Source organism: Cibotium barometz, chromosome 25 (assembly GCF_041138505.1).
Source record: "Cibotium barometz isolate CiBa-2024 chromosome 25, ASM4113850v1, whole genome shotgun sequence".
In the NCBI taxonomy this organism is placed as follows: domain Eukaryota; kingdom Viridiplantae; phylum Streptophyta; class Polypodiopsida; order Cyatheales; family Cibotiaceae; genus Cibotium; species Cibotium barometz.
In genome coordinates, this window is record NC_141070.1 from 19,817,851 (window position 1) to 19,841,157 (window position 23,307).

At 39.8% G+C, this 23,307-nt stretch overlaps 1 protein-coding gene across 1 annotated transcript; it reads left to right on the top strand.

Moving 5' to 3' along the window:
• Positions 1–2,988: 2,988 nt before the first annotated feature.
• On the top strand, positions 2,989–20,384 carry LOC147624339 (uncharacterized). The gene is made up of 2 exons (XM_086819824.1): positions 2,989–3,972; positions 20,103–20,384. The coding sequence occupies exons 1-2, from the start codon at positions 3,040–3,042 to the stop codon at positions 20,382–20,384; spliced, it is 1,215 nt and encodes a 404-aa protein (XP_086675950.1). The 5' UTR covers positions 2,989–3,039.
• Positions 20,385–23,307: the final 2,923 nt, after the last annotated feature.

A 23,307-nucleotide genomic window follows, 5' to 3' on the forward strand; every position in this document is an offset into this window, starting at 1 on the left:
CTGGATGAACCTATGACCATGTCTACATGAAAATTGGCATTACAAATAAACCTTTCATTGGGGCATGAGAGTATGGATAACATCCATGCTCACCTGTGTTTGATTGTTGCATGAAATTATAGCTAAAATCTATGAGCACCTAGTTACAAGGATGGTTCTTTTTGTGTTCTGAAATTGTATATGGATCAAGATCACTTGTATATGGAAAAGCCTCAAGTCTAGGTAGAGATTCCTTCTCAAAGTAAAACTAGAAAGAGAAAAGTTTTTGCCATATGGTCAAATCCTATGCATGCATATTATAATCATAACACTATTGAATAAAGTTTTGGCCATGTGGTCAAAACCTACTATTTCTATGCAATATCTTGCCATATGGTTAAATTCTAACTTAAACCCTTTCTATGATGATATTTGGACATACATTGGTCAAATCCTATGCATGCATATGGTAATCATAACACTATTGAGTAAAGCTTTGGCCATGTGGTCAAAACTTGAGATTTGTTTCTAATATATCTTATTTTTTGTACTTATGTAGGTTTATTCAATGCAATATCTTGCCATATGGTTAAATTCTAACTTAAACCCTTTCTATGATGATATTTGGACATACATTGGTCAAATCCTATGCATGCATATGGTAATCATAACACTATTGAGTAAAGCTTTGGCCATGTGGTCAAAACTTGAGATTTGTTTCTAATATATCTTACTTTTTGTACTTATGTAGGTTTATTCAATGCAATATCTTGCCATATGGTTAAATTCTAACTTAAACCCTTTCTATGATGATATTTGGACATACATTGGTCAAATCCTATGCATGCATATGGTAATCATAACACTATTGAGTAAAGCTTTGGCCATGTGGTCAAAACTTGAGATTTGTTTCTAATATATCTTATTTTTTGTACTTATGTAGGTTTATTCAATGCAATATCTTGCCATATGGTTAAATTCTAACTTAAACCCTTTCTATGATGATATTTGGACATACATTGGTCAAATCCTATGCATGCATATGGTAATCATAACACTATTGAGTAAAGCTTTGGCCATGTGGTCAAAACTTGAGATTTGTTTCTAATATATCTTATTTTTTGTACTTATGTAGGTTTATTCAATGCAATATCTTGCCATATGGTTAAATTCTAACTTAAACCCTTTCTATGATGATATTTGGACATACATTGGTCAAATCCTATGCATGCATATGGTAATCATAACACTATTGAGTAAAGCTTTGGCCATGTGGTCAAAACTTGAGATTTGTTTCTAATATATCTTATTTTTTGTACTTATGTAGGTTTATTCAATGCAATATCTTGCCATATGGTTAAATTCTAACTTAAACCCTTTCTATGATGATATTTGGACATACATTGGTCAAATCCTATGCATGCATATGGTAATCATAACACTATTGAGTAAAGCTTTGGCCATGTGGTCAAAACTTGAGATTTGTTTCTAATATATCTTATTTTTTGTACTTATGTAGGTTTATTCAATGCAATATCTTGCCATATGGTTAAATTCTAACTTAAACCCTTTCTATGATGATATTTGGACATACATTGGTCAAATCCTATGCATGCATATGGTAATCATAACACTATTGAGTGAAGCTTTGGCCATGTGGTCAAAACTTCTTATTTTTTGTACTTATGTAGGTTTATTCAATGGCAAAGAAATCTACTTCGACAAGGAAGGAGAATCAAATCATTGATGGAGTTAGTGGGGATTTTGTGTGGCCTTGGTTTATGGATGTTTATGACAAAGAAGGAAAAAGGGCAAACAATGTCCTTTTATATGCTTCAAAGCTTGAGGATTCAACATATGATCAAGTTGGGATCATTGAGGGGTTGATGGATGGATGTGCTGGGAAGGAAGGGATCCCGTGTATTGTAGTAAAGATCAAGGGAAAGAACATTGAATACAACCTGGATCCCTTATCTTTTCAATCCACACATATAAAAGAGGATGAAGTATACTCTTTGAGAGCAATGGGTTGGAGCCTCCCAGAGGAGATATCACGCACACAGGACATAATAGCTACATTTGAGTCTATCAAGCATAGTGAACTTCTTTCTCCTACAAAACATGGTGTTCGACCAAAGAAGAGGACAAAGATTCAAGATGCACAAGCACAATCAATAGCTTCAAACTCACAGGCTCTTGGTGTGAGTGTACCTCCTAACACTCCTCTAGACAACACAAACCAATCTTCAAAGGCACAAGTAATCCAAGCAACACCTTTGGTGTCACTTGAAGTCAAGGGTGTTGAAAGAACCTTTGACTTTCCAGACATGGTTAAGAAGAAGGGTAAAAAGGATGCTTCAGGATTTCACATGTTTGAAAAATACTTTCCATTTGGCTCAACCACACAGTTTCCTATTGATGTTGGTAGATGCTATGAGGCACCACCTTTATATGCCTATAGAACACTTTGTTGGGATTATGTGCAAAAGTTGACATCATCTTTTGTATAGAATCCCATGAATCCAGCAACAGTAGCATACCTCATGCCCTTTTTGGAGGAGAGTGATGTGAAGCGACCCATGCATCGTGAGGAGGTGGAAGTGGATAAGCTACATTCTTACTCCTATTGGATCATATCAGGTCTTCACTCAATCCATGCGGCAAAGATCTATATCCTAAGTAGCACTCATCGATGCCTAGCAACCAAACATCTATATGCCACAAGGAATGCAAGAATCTTGGTGGACTGTCCTGCTGAAATGTGCATTGAGCTTTCTAGGATGACAAATATGGAATCCCACAATGTTATGAAGAATGGTCCTTATCTTGAGCAACTTCAACAAGTAAGGGATCAATGGATAGCATTTGGGTCTCCACCAAAACCTCAACAAGGGCTTCCAAAGGGTAGTCCTCAAAGAGTACCATGGGAGGTAATGATGTACAACCTTAGCTTGTCTTATTCAAGATGCATTTGGTGTTTTCTTTCTCATTTCATATTTTTATTTTTGATAGAGATTTCTAGAATACATTGGAGAAAAGTGTGCATCACGTGATTGTCATATGATAGTGAGCACACAAGAGATATTTGATGGTTGGATTACCATCATGAAGAGATACTCAAAGGGGGAGCTTTCATCTCAAGAGGATACCACCACAAAGAAGGGAAGGCACCCTTCTCCCGCAACTTTTCGTTGCCTTATGGGTCTAAAGGATGGGGACATCCTCACATTACAAAAGGAAGTTAATGATGGACACATCGTCTTTCTTAGAAACAAATGGGACAAAGAGGATGTTGTTGACATGGAGACAAGGGCAAAGCAAATCAAGCAAGATAGGGTGCTCCATGAGGAGCTAGTTTCTCTCTTCAATGCCTCAACTCATGCTAGCAATAGTATGATGAAGAGTTGGGAAGATCTTGTTGCTGAATACGATATCACCAACGATGTATACACAAAGATTTTAGGTGTTTGCAGTGATTGGGTGTCAAAAAAGCTCACACGTGGGGCTGATGCAGGACCATTGCCAAATGGTGCAAAAGACATTGTGAACTTTCTTATTGTGAAGAAGCAAGATCCTCTTCATTCTTCTACTACCTTACCTTGGCAAGTATATATTGTGGGGTGCAACCTTGAGGCATTCGATCTTATATACAATGTGTATAAAGATCCTATTACCATTGGTGTGGTTGTCCTAGAAGCGGCACATGGAGTTGGGGGCATGACATGGGATTCTATCATGTTTGGAAAGGTGGTCTTCACATTGTTAAAAATGACATGTGAGCCTAAACAATTCATTTTGTTGTCATTTCTCAACCGCAAACAAATGGCAGCTATGGAGGAGGCCCTTGAGAATCTTTCATGCAAGTACCATATGCAAGTTGGAAGTGTTGACTTCCTACCAATGGCCAAGAGTCTTGCTTTTGGGGCCATGGATTCATTTGTTGTGTTGACACTTGTGACCATGGAGAAAAGCTTCATCAATCTAGATCGATATGTTGGAAATTCCAACAAGCCATGCATTTTGGATAATGAATCCATTGAAGCCATTGACAAAGAAGGAAAGGATGGAGAGCTTGAAGAAGAACAAACTATTGCAAAGGCCATATTTAGAAAGAAAAAGAAGGTCATCAAGGCATTCAATGATGCACATGAGGTTGTATGTGATATATTCTCATGTGGTGTTGCATCAACGCTCGCATTAGAACATCACATGAAGACTATTGCAGTGGTGTGCAATAGTCAAGAGCAAAGAGAGATTGAAGCAGCATGTTGGAGAGCCCATGAGAGCGCCAACCCACCTACAAGTGCTCAAGAGGTTCCTCCCATTGGTGCTCTAGCTCTTGACCTACCGCCGGAGGGTGTGTGTAAGGTTCCTCCCTTTAAAAATGGGAGAAACACTTAAGATAGTCTGCTAAGTCTTATCTTGGGAAAAATTTCCTATTCATCGACACCTTGACCCTGTAGAGATTCAAGGATACGATCTATAGGTATGACCTAGCTCTATCCCGCAGGGGGAGCGTGATTTCCTAAACATCCAATCACCCATAGGGCAATTGATCAAAAATTGGGCAACTACTAGACTTGATTTCTAGGGACAACGCTTTTTTCCTCATCTTATGCAAGGCACAGCCGCTGGCCTAGTCTTCTTGAATAGGGTTGCCCAAGAACCTAACTATCTAACGTAGGGCTTTCACTTAATTTGTTGGAAAGCTACCCGACTAATCGGGTCCACCCATCCGTAGGATGGTGCCGTCAGGGCATTCCATCCTCCCACTTTCCACCCTACTCACGCATCAATTTGTTTTCTAATTAATACTACCACACTGTTTGACATAAATAAGCATATTCCTTAATTAGGGCCCTTCTTCACAAGGTTTGTTATAATAGCCTTCTTACACAATACAATCATACCAAAGACAAGATGCAATTATATAAAAAGTTTATACATGAATCCATTTCCATACAAGCCAATCCGGCTATCTTATTCTTATTCTGCCGATGATCTAGAATTCGGCCTTCCAGCCTCTACATGCTGGGCAAAACCCTACGGGACCATACACCTCATCGTCGGCCGCTCTGGCGAGGACTCAAGCCGGCCTGTCGCCCTCTCAGGCTCCATCGCTCGATCCTCCCGCCCCTCAGAGGGATGTTTGCGCACTAGGGTGGGCTTATTTACCGCACTAGCCTGGGCCCTCAGAACTAGGCAGCCTGATAATCTCTCGCCTCAATCGGCGATTCTTATTCTCCCAAAGGTATGAGGGATACCTTGGGCCATTCCCGGGCTTTGCTAATGACGCCGCCCGGCTACACAAGCACGGAACGGAGTTAGCGTTGAAGCCAAAAGAAATCTTGAATTCCAAAGATAACAACTTCAATGCAATTTTCTAAGTATAGCATTCACAATTCATGAAGATAGAAATTTCAACGCAATTTATCGAAAACATCACATAATTCGTAATTTCATATAGCTTTTATGTCCTCGTTTTAAAAGAAAAAGACACCATTCATTAATACTAATTTAAGGAAAATTCTCTTCTTTTGAAAATTAACCAAGCTAACCTGGCCACCGTTTCCTTGAGGGACTTGAAAAGGGAGGACTGGAGCCGCATTGGGCGCATCTCCCTCCATCTCGTTGTTACGTGCGCCTCTTGAGATAATATTTTGCCATCTCCGGAATGAGGCCATCTTAGGCGTCGCCTTGTAGAGCTTGCTGCTGCGATCGAAACGCTTCAGTCGGATCTGAATTCCGAGCTCGTTTGCTCACCGTATGAGCAAAAGAATATGGCGCACGAACCCTCGCTTGAGCCAAAAATCCCTTACTAAAGTCTACGCAAATGGGGGGGGGGAATTTGTGAGATGTCCTTAAGGCCAAAGGCAAAAACATGGAAAGGGCTGGGAGGGGTTGCTGCAAGCCTCTCTGTAAGTCTATTCACACGGGGGGGGGGGGGGGGGGGGGAGAAGAGTTAAGGACACTGGTCCATGGCAAGAGGAGGATGGAGGAAAAATGGCTTATCTGAAAAGAGCCAAATGAGGGGGTGTGAGAGGGGTGGCTGCAAGGGCGGCTGTACTTGCAGCAAGTACGCTATGGCGGTACGGACGGCGGCACAATAGGGCATACCCTACACAGAAGTGCGTGCCGACTGAGGAGCACCCCGGGGGTTTATATAGCTGAGGGGTGAGGGTGCGGGCGCTGCGCAAAGCAGGGACGAAAGGACGGTGTACCTTCAAAGGCTATGGATCAGTGGCCTGCATGGGTCTACCGGAAAGGTACGGTGTCGGTTGTCTGGGAAAGGAGTGGTATGCATGTACCTTATCCCGTCTGGGTGTCCGCCCAAGGGTACGCGTGGACCAAACAGTGGGCGGTCGCCCTTTGGTTCTTAGGCGGCCATTGTACGGGCGCCCTAGTAAGTGCGTACGGACCAAATTTTTGGGGCGGGGTATCCAAATTTGGGACGCCCGCCTCGATTTGCGTGCCGGACTGCCCCGAGGGGCGAAATTTTTTTTTGTCTGGGAGGTTCTCCTGGTCGTAGGGATTCAGACCGTTCGTCAATCGGACGTGTGGTCGTGCATTTATTAAGGTTTAAAGGTCGCCGTTTTCTAACTAAAATGATTAAAATTAGCGTATAGGCTTGATCCGGTGTCCGTTTTGGATGCTGTACAATCCTATATTAGGGTAAAATCGCGCGCAGATTCCAAATTTGGGCTCAGAATTTGAAGATTCTAAGTGGAAATGACTCAAATAATAAAATTATTAATATTTATATCGTAAAAACTCATAATTACATGGACATTTCTTTATTAGTGAAGATGTGTATGTTACATCCTTCCCCCCTTAAAGAAATCGAGATGTCCTCATCTCGTCATGAATTGGGGATAATCCTTTAAGAGTGTAGCTTCATCTTCCCAAGTTGCATCCTCTTCAGGGTAATCTTTCCACTGAACTAGATGTTCTACAAGAGTTCTATTTCGGAGTTGCCTTTCCCTAGAATCTATGATGCTATTGGGTTGTAATTCAAGGACTCCTTGAGTAGGGATTACAACTTGTTCATCATCAAGAATTGATCGAGACTGGGGACATATGGCTTTAACAAACTTACATGAAATACATTATGGACTTTGATATGGGCTGGAAGTTGGAGTTTATAGGCACTTTTACCTAGACACTTGATAACTGTATAAGGACCACAATACCTAGGGCTGAGCTTCTTATATTTCCCAAGTGATAGAGAACTTCGTTTGGGGCGCACTCGTAGAAGAACTTTGTCTCCTTCCTTGAAGATCCTTTCAGACCTCTTGTTGTCAGCATAATGCTTTTGTCGATCTTGGGCAGCTTTAATATCCTTTTGGATAGCCTTGGTTTGTTCCTCCATCTCTTCGAGCATTTTCTTGGATGCCTCAACTCTTATGGTCGGATCAGAGAAATTTAGAGGAGACAAGCATTCTTGCCCATAGAGTGCTTTGAATGGTGACATTCCTATGCTTTGATGATAAGATGCATTGTAGGCAAATTCTACCAGAGGAAGGTATTGAATCCACCTTCTGGGTTCCCGTCCACAGTATGCTCTGAGAATGTCTTCAATTACTTGATTGACTCTTTCAGTCTGGCCATCGGTCTCTGGGTGATAAGCTGTGCTAAAGCAAAGTTGAGTCCCCAGAGCTTGAAATAAAGACTGCCAGAATTTTGAAGTGAAGTCAGAATCCCGATCACTTACTATCCTTTTTGGGAGACCATGAAGTTTGAGGACTTCCTTGATGAATATTCGAGCAACATCAGAAGCTTTGAAGGTCTTTTTTGCTGGTATAAGGTGAGCTACTTTGGTAAGTAAGACCACTACTACTAGAATGGAGTCATATCCTCCTTGAGCAGTGGGGAGACTTGTGACAAAATCCATACTAATGCACTCCCACTTCATTTGGGGAATATCTAAGGGTTGAAGCTTTCCAGGCATCTTGACCCTTTCAGCCTTGATCCTTTGGCATGAGAGACATTGTTTCAAGTACCGAAGCACATCATTTTTCAAGCCTGCCCAATGAAAACTCCTTCTTACCGCATTTAATGTTTTTGCATAACCTGGGTGTCCTGCAGCAGGGCTATCATGAGCTTCATGGAGGATTAGTTTCTTTAAAGCAGGATCCTTAGGGATACATAGCCTGTGATTGAAGTAGAGGCTTCCTTCATGAGTGGAGTATCCCTTGATTAGATTCTTCTCTTTCTCTGAATGTCCCCCTTCTTCTACTAACTTTATCATCTTTTGATAATCTGGGTCATGAGATGAGACTTCTTCCACCTTGACCAGTATGGGATTATTTGGCATTGAAATTGCATTCAAGAAAGATTTGCGGCTAAGTGCATCAGCTACCACATTATCTTTCCCAGGGCGGAATTTGATGTCGAAATCATATTCTTGTAGAATTTCAATCCATCTCCTTTGCCGCATGTTGAGGTTAGGCTGGGTGAAGATCCACTTTAGACTTTTGTGGTCAGTTACAAGCTGGAATTTGCCTCCCAAGAGATAATGTCTCCATAATTTGAGACAATGAACAACTGCTAAGAGTTCCAAATCATGGGTGGCATAGTTTGCTTCATATTGCTTCAGCTTGCGGGAAGTATAAGCGACTGGTCTTCCTTCTTGGCCTAAGACACCACCAAGTGCTAGACTACTAGCATCGGTAACCACTTCAAATTCCTTGGAGAAATCCGGAAGCTTTAAGACTGGGGCAGAAGTAATAATGACTTTCAGCTGATCAAAGCTGTTTTGATGGATTGGCAGCCACACTATTTTGCAATCCTTCTTAAGAAGATCTGTCAAGGGTGCAGCTACCAAGGCATAATCTTTGATAAAAATCCTATACCAACCCGTGATTCCCAAGAATCCACGAACTTCACGAACTGATTTAGGGGGTGGCCATTGTAGAATATCCTTGACCTTGGCGGGGTCTACTGAGATGCCATCTTTGGAGACGATGAATCCAAGATACTCAATTTGATGAGTAAAGAAGGTACATTTGCTCTTCTTGGCATAGAGCTTGTGTTTGCGCAGCAATTGCAGAACTCTACGCACATGTTCCTCATGCTCTTCCATTGATTTGGAGTAGATTAGGATGTCATCAAAGAAAACAAGCACAAACTCATCCAAGTACGGGCGGAATATATCTTGCATTAGGCGGTTGAAGGTTGCAGGAGCATTGGTTAACCCGAATGACATTACAGTAAACTCATAGTGGCCATAACGGGTATTGAAGGCTGTTTTGGGTATATCTGCTTCCTTGACTTTGATCTGATAGTAACCAGACCTCAAATCTATTTTTGAGAAGACTTTGGCCCCATGAAGCCTGTCAAGAAGTTCATCGATGCGAGGGATAGGATACTTATTCTTGACAGTGACTTGATTTAGCCCTCGATAATCTATGCAGAGGCGGAGAGTCCCGTCCTTCTTTTTTTGGAAAAGAACAGGTGCTCCGCATGGAGAGCTACTGGGGCATACAAATCCTTGTTCAATGAGTTGGGAAAGTTGCTCCTTAAGTTCAATGGCTTCAGGAAGGGACATTTTATAGGGAGTTTTTGAGACGGGTTGAGCTCCAGGGATCACCTCGATTTCATGGTCGACTTCTCGAGGAGGCGGTAACCCTGTAAGCTCGTCAGGGAAGATGTCAGAGAATTCTTGGAGCCAAGAGGGTTCTGTCTCCATACTAGGTTCAATGACTTTGTTGAGTTTGACTAAGAAAACTTGCTGACCCTTACGTGTCCCCTTGAGAAGATGTTTTGCCTTGACTACCCTAGACTTAGGTTTTCCTGTGATTCCCTGAACAGATATTACTTGGCCATGCTCATTTTCAAAAGTGATACTCCCCTGGTTACAATGAATGCTAGCTTTGTTCGCAATTAACCAATCCATCCCAAGGATTCCATCATAAATTCCTAGTGGCAAGACTCTAAAGTGACCATGAGTTTGCTCATTACCTAGCTCAAAATCAAGGTTTCCTATAGAGTGGCGAGATACTACTTCTTTCCCACTGGCTAACTCTACAATCATTTTTCTAGCTGATTTTTGACTCAAGTTTAATTTTTGCAAGCACCTAGGAGAAAGGAATGAATGGGTACTGCCACAATCAATCAAAAGCTGAAATGGCTTACCGTGATGAGTGGCGGGGGCTTGGATTACACCAAATTGTTTATTCGGACCTTGGTGTTCTATTGCCGCATGGACGGTGGCGCGCTCTTCTTTAGCCTCTTCCAAGGTTGGTTCTTCTCTTATAACACAGGCAGTTCTAGCAACTGTTCCTCCGCGGCCTCTGCCACGACCACTGCCTCTTGCACCTTGGTGGGTAGGGGTTCCACGGCCTTGATTTCCTCTGTTACCTTGGGGGAATGATGTTGCCATCTTGGGACAGTTGGCTCTAAAGTGTCCCGGCTCATTGCACTCAAAACACAGAGGGCCTTCTCTGGAAGAAGCAGCATACGAGTGGGGGGCAAAAGAGTTGCCTTGTCGCCCTCTGTTGTAGTAGGGGAAATTCTGTTGAGGTTTCTTGTAGGGTTGATCTCTAAGGTTTGCCTCAGGGTAAGATCTCTTTTGATTCTTCGGTTTGTTAGCCTTCATCTCTTTCACAAGGGGCTTTGCTCGTATGAGAGCATCCTGTAAAGTGCTTGGCCTCATTGCTTCAAGGCGGGAATCTAGGGGTTCATTTAGCCCTTGGCAGAAACGGGCCACTTGCTGGGAAGTAGTCATGGCTGGGGCATACTTCCGAAGGGTAATGAATTTGGAATAGTAGTCCTCAAGAGTTAAGCTGCACTGTCAAAGACTAAAGAACTCATTCATCTTTATGGACTCATGGGATGGAGGAAGATATCTTTCCTTCACTGCCTGCTTGATGTCTTCCCACGTTTGAGAATGCTCGGTGACTTCCTTGTCACGGCACCACTGTTTCCACCAGAGTTTAGCATCTCCAGTGAGGCGAAACCGTGCGAGCATAGACTGATTTGCTACTCCAGTACCGGCAGCAGAGAAATAATCGTCCATCGCCTCGATCCAGACTTCAGCATCCTTCTCAACCTTCGAACCTTCTCCTTTAAAGGAGGGAGGTTGCATTTGCTTGAGCAGGAGCTTCTTCTCCTGGGTATCGGTATAAAGCGCATTGGGAAGTGGAGGGTGGTCATCCTGGCCATCATCGTAAAAACAATTTTTAAGATTACAAGATTCATATTTGCACAACGCTTAATTTTTGGAGAGCAAAACCATTGAAATTATTTTATTTCTAAATATTTACAAGGACAAGTTTTATTACAAAGATCTGAGACTAATATAATTAGTCTTATTTGACATCAAGGGAAATTCCTAGGCTTCACTGTGACATAAGGGTAGAGCGGTCCACATATGTGAAATATGGGGGTTCCGCTGTAGTTTCTAAGATTCTAAAAACTGATGGTAAGGGTGGTAAACTCGGGATTGGGGTAGGTCCCAACACTGCTACTCTATCAGCAGGTAAGACCTGCATCACTTTGTCATACACCCAACGATCCTGAGGTATGCGAACCCCATCTATAGTCACCGAGGTGTCGTCCCTGGTGGGGGTACCGACGAACCAAAATAAGCGGACCATCTTCAGCTTCTCAATCCAACGAATCCGCTTAAGGTCGGTGGTGAGGTTCCCAATCTGATCTGCTCGGATGATAAAGTATCTCGGCCCATGACTCCAGAAATCTCTACCCCATCCTCTCTGAATATGAGAGAAATGAGGGAGGGATATCTTCTCTAATATCTGCACCATGGTGTCGCGGAACTCGAAATTCGAGGAGTGACTAGCAGTCTCGAAGATGCATTGGAAAACTAGAAATTTGGAGTAGGCATCTTCCTCTTCCTACAATCATTCAAACATCAATTTAATTTATTTGTTTTAGTAGGATGTCTTTACTAATTATGTTAGGTAAAACATTTATTACAAAACAGTCCTTAAACAGCAATTCCTAGGAGCCAAACAGGCTCTGATACCAATTGTAAGGTTCCTCCCTTTAAAAATGGGAGAAACACTTAAGATAGTCCGCTAAGTCTTATCTTGGGAAAAATTTTCTATTCATCGACACCTTGACCCTGTAGAGATTCAAGGATACGATTTATAGGTATGACCTAGCTCTATCCCGCAGGGGGAGCATGATTTCCTAAACATCCAATCACCCATAGGGCAATTGATCAAAAATTGGGCAACTACTAGACTTGATTTCTAGGGACAACGCTTTTTTCCTCATCTTATGCAAGGCACAGCCGCTGGCCTAGTCTTCTTGAATAGGGTTGCCCAAGAACCTAACTATCTAACGTAGGGCTTTCACTTCATTTGTTGGAAAGCTACCCGACTAATCGGGTCCACCCATCCGTAGGATGGTGCCGTCAGGGCATTCCATCCTCCTACTTTCCACCCTACTCACGCATCAATTTGTTTTCTAATTAATACTACCACACTGTTTGACATAAATAAGCATATTTCTTAATTAGGGCCCTTCTTCACAAGGTTCGTTATAACAGCCTTCTTACACAATACAATCATACCAAAGACAAGATGCAATTATATAAAAAGTTTATACATGAATCCATTTCCATACAAGCCAATCCGGCTCTCTTATTCTTATTCTGCCGCCGATGATCTAGAATTCGGCCTTCCAGCCTCTACATGCTGGGCAAAACCCTACGGGACCATACACCTCATCATCGGCCGCTGGCGAGGACTCAAGCCGGCCTGTCGCTCTCTCAGGCTCCATCGCTCGATCCTCCCGCCCCTCAGAGGGATGTTTGCGCACTAGGGTGGGCTTATTTACCGCACTAGCCTGGGCCCTCAGAACTAGGCAGCCTGATAATCTCTCGCCTCAATCGGCGATCCTTATTCTCCCAAAGGTATGAGGGATACCTTGGGCCATTCCCGGGCTTTGCTAATGACGTCGCCCGGCTACACAAGCACGGAACGGAGTTAGCGTTGAAGCCAAAAGAAATCTTGAATTCCAAAGATAACAACTTCAATGCAATTTTCTAAGTATAGCATTCACAATTCATGAAGATAGCAATTTCAACGCAATTTATCGAAAACAACATCACATAATTCGTAATTTCATATAGCTTTTATGTCCTCGTTTTAAAAGAAAAAGACACCATTCATTAATACTAATTTAAGAAAAATTCTCTTCTTTTGAAAATTAACCAAGCTAACCTGGCCACCGTTTCCTTGAGGGACTTGAAAAGGGAGGACTGGAGCCGCATTGGGCGCATCTCCCTCCATCTCGTTGTTACGTGCGCCTCTTGAGGCAATATTTTGCCATCTCCGAAATGAGGCCATGTTAGGCGTCGCCTTGTAGAGCTTGTTGCTGCCATCGAAACGCTTCAGTCGGATCTGAATTCCGAGCTCGTTTGCTCACCGTATGAGCAAAAGAATATGGCGCACGAACCCTCGCTTGAGCCAAAAATCCCTTACTAAAGTCTACGCAAATGGGGGGGGGGGGAATTTGTGAGATGTCCTTAAGGCCAAAGGCAAAAACGTGGAGAGGGCTGGGAGGGGTTGCTGCAAGCCTCTCTGTAAGTCTATTCACACGGGGGGGGGGGGGGGGGGGAAGAGTTAAGGACACTGGTCCATGGCAAGAGGAGGATGGAGGAAAAATGGCTTATCTGAAAAGAGCCAAATGAGGGGGTGTGAGATGGGTGGCTGCAAGGGCGGCTGTACTTGCAGCAAGTACGCTATGGCGGTACGGACGGCGGCACAACAGGGCATACGCTACACAGAAGTGCGTGCCGACTGAGGAGCACCCCGGACGTTTATATAGCTGAGGGGTGAGGGTGCGGGCGCTGCGCAAAGCAGAGACGAAAGGACGATGTACCTTCAAAGGCTATGGATCAGTGGCCTGCATGGGTCTACCGGAAAGGTACGGTGTCGGTTGTCTGGGAAAGGAGTGGTACGCATGTACCTTATCCGGTCTGGGTGTCCGCCCACCAAGGGTACGCGTGGACCAAATAGTGGGCGGCCGTCCTTTGGTTCTTAGGCGGCCATTGTACGGGCGCCCTAGTAAGTGCGTACGGACCAAATTTTTGGGGTGGGATACCCAAATTTGGGACGCCCGCCTCGATTTGCGTGCCGGACCGCCCTGGGGGGCGAATTTTTTTTTGTCCGGGAGGTTCGCTTGGTCGCAGGGGTTCAGACCATTCGTCAATCGGACGTGTGGTCGTGCATTTATTAAGGTTTAAAGGTCGCCGTTTTCTAACTAAAATGATTGAAATTAGCGTATAGGCTTGATCCAGTGTCCGTTTCGGATGCTGTAAAATCCTATATTAGGGTAAAATCGCGCGCAGATTCCAAATTTGGGCTCAAAATTTGAAGATTCTAAGTGGAAATGACTCAAATAATAAAATTATTAATATTTATACCATAAAAACTCATAATTACATGGATATTTCTTTATTAGTGAAGATGGGTACGTTACAGTGTGGATGAATCAAGCCAAGACATAGCAAATATTATTATGAAAGAGAGGTTGAAGGCTACTTCAGGTGTTTGAACCTCTCTATCTCTAACTTTTGTCAATGAGAACACTATGGTGTAAGGTTGAACTTGTGTTTTGGAGGATGATTTCATGACATAACATTTCCTACATATTTTCTCATTTTGTGGTGCTATCTAAAGCAAGCCTTACAAGCCTATTTCTCTCAGTTTTGTGTTTATTGTTTAAGAGTCCTTATTTCTAGAAATATTTTCATCATATTGTACCTAAAATTGGTTGCAAAAAGTTTGTGCTTCTGTATTAAAATACAAGTATGAAGTACATGATAATGTTGGAAGAAATATTTTCTTGTATGGTATAGCTAGAATGCTTCAATCAATTGCTATTACATTACTTTGATCCAAATGTTGGTATTGGTTTTCTCTAAAGTTTTGTGTCCTTCAATATTTTGCCATGTGGTCAAATATATTAGAAGAAAATGTTTTGTGTCATACAACTACATTGAGTTTTTCAATTTCAATTGCAGTGCTTTGATTGAAACATTGGTATGACTTGTATTATCAAAGGTGTCAATGTGGTGTCTATTGATATTAGGCCACATGATCTAATATTTTTTCTCTTGAAATATGTTTTTCTAAGTATGCTCAACATGCATGTCCTACATGCACATCAATGTGGAATATTGTAGCATGTGTGTATGGAAAAATATTCTAAAATGTTCATTGCAACTATATACATTGTTGTATCTTGATTCAATAGTCATATAATATTACTTTTTGAGATTTTTTTGCAAGATGGTCAAAAATATATTTTGATGAAATATCTACCATCCATGCATACTATTTGCATATTAAATTTAATGTCTTATACAATGTATATATGGAATAGTACAATAAACTTAGCCCTATTGAACTATATATAATGTTTTTATCTTAGCTTACTAGCTCTAAAATGAAAAAAAAAATCTTGTAAGAGACTAGATGTCTATTTTGTTCTTAACCTTTGTGTTGTATGATAGAATGATTCAAATTTGACTAAGAATAGTCTATTTGCATATTTGGCAGATTTGAGCAGAGCAAACAAAGTAAGTGATGTGGCCTTGGCGAAAAGTGCTACCAAACTATGTGTGATACTTGATCTCAATGGTCTTCTTTTACAACGTTGTTTTTCCACATCAAAGAGGTTCCAAAGTTTTCGAGTGGGCAAGCAATGGGTTGTTCTTCGACCAGGATACATTGAGTTTCTTGAAGCTACATTTGCAAGATTCCAAGTGGGAGTTTGGTCTACAGCTTCACAGAAAAATGTCATCGCAATAATCAATTGCTTGGAGAGCTATGCAAAAAGGAGATATCCTTTTTTCATGATTTGGGGACAGGAGAAATGCCATACGCATCCACTCAAGATCATCTATCGGCCAGACAAGATGGGGGTGGAAGCAATGTTCAAGCCCCTTTAGTATGTAAGGAATGAATATGGCAATGTTTGTGAACATAGCAAGACTATTTTGATAGATGATAGTCCCTACAAGGGGTGTCCTAACCCTCTTGAGAACTGCATCTATCCACAGACATTTGATGTTAACCAAGGAGACTCAATCTTGATTGAGGAACTTCTACCCTACTTGACTCGCTTAAGTGGATCCCATGATGCACGTGAAGTCATAAAATTTGATCGATATGGACTTGAGCCAGTTCAATATGGACATGAGTTGTACACACAATTCAAGGTTGTGATTGACACATGGCTTAAAGGAGATGATAATGCTATGTCATCTTCATCATCAGTACAACCCAAGAACATCCATCGTGGAGATGGAATATATATGAAACAATCTTCTATCACTTCTTGCTTGAAGAGATCATCAATTGTACAAGGATCATCATCATCAAGAGTCTCAATTCATCCAACCCATCCATTGGGTGTCTCACAAGTATCGAGGTTAAAGCGGATTCCTTTGGTTTCTACTCTAAAGGATATGGAAGCAATGCAACTTGCTCATCAGCTAGGATATAAGGATGACTACATAAATGGTCGTGTAGCTAGACACTTCATAAAAAACCTTCAAAAATTGTACTTTCCACGAAAATGATGTGACACAAAAATAATACACTCTTTTCTACAACTTGTACCTTGGTGTTTATAAATGCGCACTAGCTCAAGATTTCTAGATTGTGATTTCATGGAAGAATTCATTGTATTATATACAAGCTCCTCAATGAAGAATGATATTCTAAATGTAATTTGATGGAGAAAATGTGTTTTTATGAAAAGGTATACTAATTGTGCTTTGATATTAAATGAATGCGTGCATGAATGCAAAATATACTTGAAAAGTTTAAATCTCAAATTAGTCTCGGTATTGTTGTTTTGAATTTTATTTTCAAGTATATTGTTGAAGTTATATTGGAAGAAGCAATTTCTTGTATGGTAGCTAGAATGCTTGAATCAATTCCAATTGCATTACTTTGATCCAAATATTTGTCTAAAGTGTTGGATCTTTTGATGTTTTACCACATGGTCAAATATATAGGAAGAATTTTTTTTGTATCATATAGCTACAATGCTTTTGCCAATTGCGATTGCACTGCTTTGATTGAAATATTGGTATGACTTATATTATCAAAGGTATCAAGTTGGTGTCTATTGATATTTGGCCACATGGTCGAATATTTTTCCTCTTAAAATATGTTTTTCTAAGTATGATCTACACATATGTCTTGTATGCATATTAATGTGGGAAGTGTTGTAGCATGTGTGTATGGAAATATATTCTAAAATGTTCATTGCAACTATATGCATTGTTGCTTCTTAATTCAATAGTCCTATAATATTGTCTTTTGTAATCTTTGGCTACACGGTAAAAAATATACTTTTATGAAGTATCTTGTGGTCATGTAGCTAGACACTTCATTAAAAAACTTTAGAATTTTACCTTCCGCAAAAATGATGTGACAAGGCAACAATACATTCATGTCTCTAACTTATACCTTGGTGTTTATAATTGGAGACTAGCTCAAGGTTTTTGGGTTGTGATTTCATAGAAGACTTGATTGTTTTGTAAACAAGATCATCATGGAAGAGTGATATTCTAACTATATTTTGATGGAGAGAACGGGCTTTGATGAAAAAATATACCAACTGTGCTTTGATATTAAATGACTGCAGTATGAATGCAAAGTATACTAGATATATTAAATCTCAAATTAGTCTCATTATTGTTGTTTTGATTTTTATTTTCAAGGGTAACGTAGATATCCTTTTTCCAACTTAGAAACATTCAGCACAAATATAGACAAAAAGAATATAGTGTGCTTTGATCTCAAATAATTCTAAGTAATATTTTTTTGGGATTTTCTTTTCGAGACTATTAACCACACATACATATTCTTTCCAACTTACTAGAAAGAGCTAACCAGAATTATAACCATACTATTATATTGTATGGCGACTATGCATATGTAGTCAAAGGTCAAGGGTTGGAGAGAGAGAGAGAGAGAGAGAGAGAGAGAGAGAGAGAGAGAGAGAGAGAATGCATTGATGTCCAAGCATCATGTATTAATATAAAGTGAAGTAAAGAAGAAATTCCTTAGGAAAACACACATACTCTATAGTTTTCTAGTTATTTTTTCAACATTTAATTTGCTTTATTCTCATAGATAAGGTAAACTTTTAGGTTTGGCTATAAAAATACAAATATTTCTATACAAAATGCACAAAAAATAGGTCTATTTCTCACAGTGGGACTTAGGAAATTTCCAAATTTCCCAATATGGTGTTTTATGTAATTTTTGGTGAATTTATGCTGATAAATCTGTTGTAATCATCACTTAAACACCAGATTTGAGTTGTAAAAGGGTAGACACTGCCCTTGAATCTTGAATTGGATCAAGAGGTAAGACCCCCTTCACATCATCATGAGCACAGCACAAGAAATAGCTGAATTTAATGAAGAGCAGTTTTATACATGGCAAACAAAAACCATGTATTTGCTCATGAGGAAAAATCTGTGTGGGCTAGTTGAGGGAAGAGATGAATGCCTAGAGGTGATTGGGAAAAATGAGTGGAAGAGCAAGAATGAGAAAGCATTAGGACTCATTGCACTTAGTTTAAATGATGAAATCATTCACATCACAAGGATACAATGGGCAAAAGATGCATGGGATGAAGTCAATAAATTATTTGGCACTCAAGCAAAAAATTTAAAGAAAAACTCTAATGCAATTCTACAAACTTGATATGAAGGAAAGTGAACCTTTAATCACACACTTGAACAAATACAAAAGCATTAAGCAACAATTGGCAGCCATTGGTAAGAAGGTAGAGGATGATGAGGCACTAGCGGTGCTTCTGAAGAGTGTGGACAAAGGAGAATATGAAAACATTGTGGCAACCTTAAAGAATGTACCTAAATTGAAGATGCATGAGATAGAAGGATCTCTACTAGAGCAAGATACCAAGGTCAAAGAGAAGAGAGGGGTTGACTCAACAGCTGGAGAGCAAAAAGCATTCTTCACCTGAGGAGGATTCTCACACAAGGACGAGGACGAGGACGAGGACGAGGATGAGGCAGGGGAGGAGGAAGGACCTTCACTTGCCACAACTCTGGGAAGCCAGGACACATGGCAAGAGACTGCTACAGTAATCCCAGAGAAGAAGGAATGACATCGGCAAACTTCTTGGAGACTCCTAAGGAAGTGGAGTCAGATCATCTTTTCTGAGAGAGAAAGAGAGAGAAACCCCACAACCAAATGTAGCCTGCCCTAATAGAGTACAAACACCTCTGAGCCATTGATGATGTAGGCCATGTGGTAGATGTATGTGTGAGTACTTTAGTCAAGGTCAGGGCACTTGTAGTAGCCTTGGACACATGGAGAGAGAGAGTGTCAAGGACTTTGAGTTAGGGACTTGAGGCACTGTTTGCGGGCTACCAAGTAAGAGGGAAACTTGGTATAGGGTCTAGGTGTGCTAGGATTATTCACTTGATTGGAGGTGTTGAAATATACAAGTGAATGGGTGTGTGCGGGAACAAGCCCTTAGCAAGAGGCTGTAAAAGAGAGTATGTAAATGAGTGAGAAGCAGTGAAAAGGTGAGAGGTATCTAGTGGGAGAGAATAAAGAGGAGCATGAGAAGTTCTAGGATGTGTGGAGATATTCTGGGAAAAGTGAAGAGGTGGAGAGAATCAAGAAAAAGAGGTGGAGTGAATCAAGGAGAGATCAGTGGGATTTGATGCTTGGCATCTTGTGGATGTAAACTCTATAAATTGAGGGATTGGCCTAATGAGTATTTGCTGGTTTTTGAGTATCCATGCCTACATTAAGCTATCAGTGAATTGCTCTCACTAATTTTATCTTAATCATCATCTAATCACTTTGCTAATGATGTTGATTCTTGCATTTGATCCACCATAGCTCATCACTTTACTTGTATTTTAACAAATAGGCCATATGATGAGTGTGTGACTTACTACAACATCCAATCAAAATACTATGAAAACATCGTTGGATCAAGCCAAATATGGCTGAAAATGAAGATTCCTCATAGAGATCATAAAGATGCATTGCCTCCATTGGCACAAAGCATACATTCAATGGATTATAAACCAAAAGGAGGGAACTAGTTTGCATTCTGAAAAGTATCCTTGGAGTGTATACCAGGTTGGACCAGACATGGAAGGGATGGAGTTCATGTGCAGCACATTCAAGGAACCAATTACCATTGGCACAGTGGTGATTGATGCAGTTCATGGGATTCAGAGCATGACATGGAGCTTAAACAGGTTTGACATGATGTTGCATGGATTGTTAAAACTAGCTCTTGAACCTGCACAATTTATCCTCATCCCATTTGTAACATTTAAGAAACTTGTAGCCTTGGAGAGTGCTTTAGAAAAGGTAACTGGAAAATACAAGATGGCAATTCAAAGACAATATTATTGAGCTAATTTGACTACATCATAATTTGTTCATTGTTTTAAAGTAAAATAATTCCATGCTCACATTAGATCAATTAGACCATGTGTTTATTATGATTTTTTTATTGACACCCCAAACAAAGATTTGTAATTATTCAAATTTAATCCTTACATATAGTTGATAGTTTGGGTATGTCAATAAGGTTACATAAAGTTTATAGTCATACATAAGATTTGGACAATTGGCCACATCTGTAGCATTTACACCCATGACATAGATTTGAACAAGTGACTAAATATAGAAATTCACAACCATCTATAAGATTTGACCTCTAGAATTACCAACCCTTAACATAGATTTGGACAAGTAATTGAATCTAGCCAATAACACCCATACACAAGATGTCTATTGTCATCTAGTGAGATTTGGACAACTGACCAAAATCCAACATTCAAATCTATCCAAATATGTGAATAACTAACTTTTTGACCAAATTTAGTTCTATGTACTTAGAGATATATCGTGTATTTTAAGAGTAATAAAATCATGTGTTTATAAGTTTTTAATTGAGCTTTGGTCGATTGGCTCAATGTCTTCTATCTTTTCTTTTCCCTATAACATACATGCAAAATACATTATCTACTGAGATTTGGATAACTAACTAAATTCAACATTCAAAATCATCCACAATATGTGCACAATTTATCATATTACCATATTTTATTTTTATATTGAAAAATATGTATAATATTTTTGAGAAGTTATATGTGTGTGATTTTTTGATTAAGTTTTGGTCGATTAACAACATGTCTTTCATCTTTGTTTTTCAACAAATAAAGTATATCATAGATGTGTTAGCAAAGATAATGACAACATAGGATTGGATACAAGGAATGTGCAGGCCAAATGTAACTCTAATCCATCGCTTGATTCTATTGGGGACTTCCATAATGCTCCTCCTAGTAGAACTCACCCCTATTGGAGACTTGTCTATGGAGACTTGTCTAAGGCTAACCCGTATTATTGGGGATTTGTTTAATGCTCATATCATTGCGTTTGGCTAACCATTCAATATAGATTTGGACAACTGTCTAAATATAACTATAATTAATATCTTATTGCTATTGTTGGGGACTTCCATGATGCTCCTCTCCTTAGGCCTCAACCCTATTGGAGACCTTGACTAAGGCCAACCCTTAATATGGATTTGTCCAATTCTCTTCTCATTGTATTCAGCCACAACCATTCCTTAATATATATTTGGACAAATCTATATACATACATACACCACTCTTATTGGGGATTTGCCTAATTCTCCTCTTACCTACTAGAACCATTCAATAAAGATTTGGACAGTTATCTAGATCTATATAACATTTATAGCTCACTCATATTAGTAGCTAATACTCTTCTGAGAAGATTTGACTAACCATTCAATACACATTTGGACAATTGTCCTAGTCTATCTATAGCTCGTAGCTCACTCCTAATTGGGATATGGTCCATAGCTTTGCACAAAAATGTGGTGCATATGGTGGAAACTCTAGAATTGCATGTAGGGAGACAATTACTATTTTTTATTGTGTGGGGACAAGAGGGTTATGTGTATGATCGTGAGAAGATATTTTGGCCAAAAAAGATGGGTGTGGAGACCATGTTCAAACCACTGAAAAAGGTTTGGCACTAATATAATGCACAATGCTATGTAACAAGGACAGTTCTCATTGATGATAGTCCATAAAAAGGATGTGCAAGTCCACCAGAGAATTGAATTTTTCCACCCAAATTTGACATTAATGCATATGGCAACACATTGGAAGAGTTATACAGATACTTTTGCCATTTGTATATGGCTGGAGACATTTGTCCAATGATTTCATTTGATAGATATGGAAAATTGCTAGTCCAATAGGGACATACCTTGTATGAATACTTTTAACGTGTGATTATAGGAGGAGATGTATAAAGATGAGAATACCAGAAATATGCAAGCTCAGCATGTAAGATTCCTCCTCAGCTTGAATAATGAATAAGATTTTACTTCAATCCCCTATAATCATTCCCTAATTCTGAATACAAGAAAATATTATTTTTCCTTGTTTTTGTCTAATGAAGAAAAATTGTAGATAGAGAAAATTAAATATTGAGATATTTTTGGATATAAAAATCCTACAAAAATATAAAAAATATATTTCCTTGAAATATAAATTCAAAACAAATTCTCTAAGGTGCATTAGGAATCAATTAAAAATGATTTAAAAGACCTTAGCCGAAGGGTCAAGATTTTCTAAAATTTTTGGATTATGGTCCAATTAAGGTTCCTATGGACCAATAAGATTATTCCAAGTGTTGGGATGAGATAACTCTAATGAATAAAAGAAAATACCCAAAAATGAGTAAATGCTCACATAAGATGAAGAGTTGACTGAGTACAAGGTTCATTAGTTAAAAACTATGAGATATTAATATAAAAATGAGATATTTTGGAATAATGATACATTTTTGACACCTTGGTAAGGAGGGGGGACTTTAAGAGGAATCTATTTCACACATGTGAATAAGTTTTTAATTCAAAAATATTGAGATATTTTTATCTCTCCTCTCTCTTGGATCAAACCAAATACAAAAAGGAGCCAAATTGGTCCAAATCTTGTCCAAATTCAACCAAAAAACTCTAGAACTTAGTTGGACTCAGTTAGTGGCCTCCCTCACCTTTAAGTAGACCCTCATTCTTTTGTATTCTCATCTGTGAGCTAGACCATGCTAGTATTACATTAAAATAAGTATATTTTCTAATATCCTTTAAAAATCCTCTACATTTTGGAGAGATTGGAGCTTCTCTCTCTCTTCAACCTTCCTTGGAGCTTTCCTCTCAACACACTAACCAATTGATTGGTTGGGGGGTTCTTCTAAGAAATAGAAGCAAGTAAAACAAGAGGTAAGATGC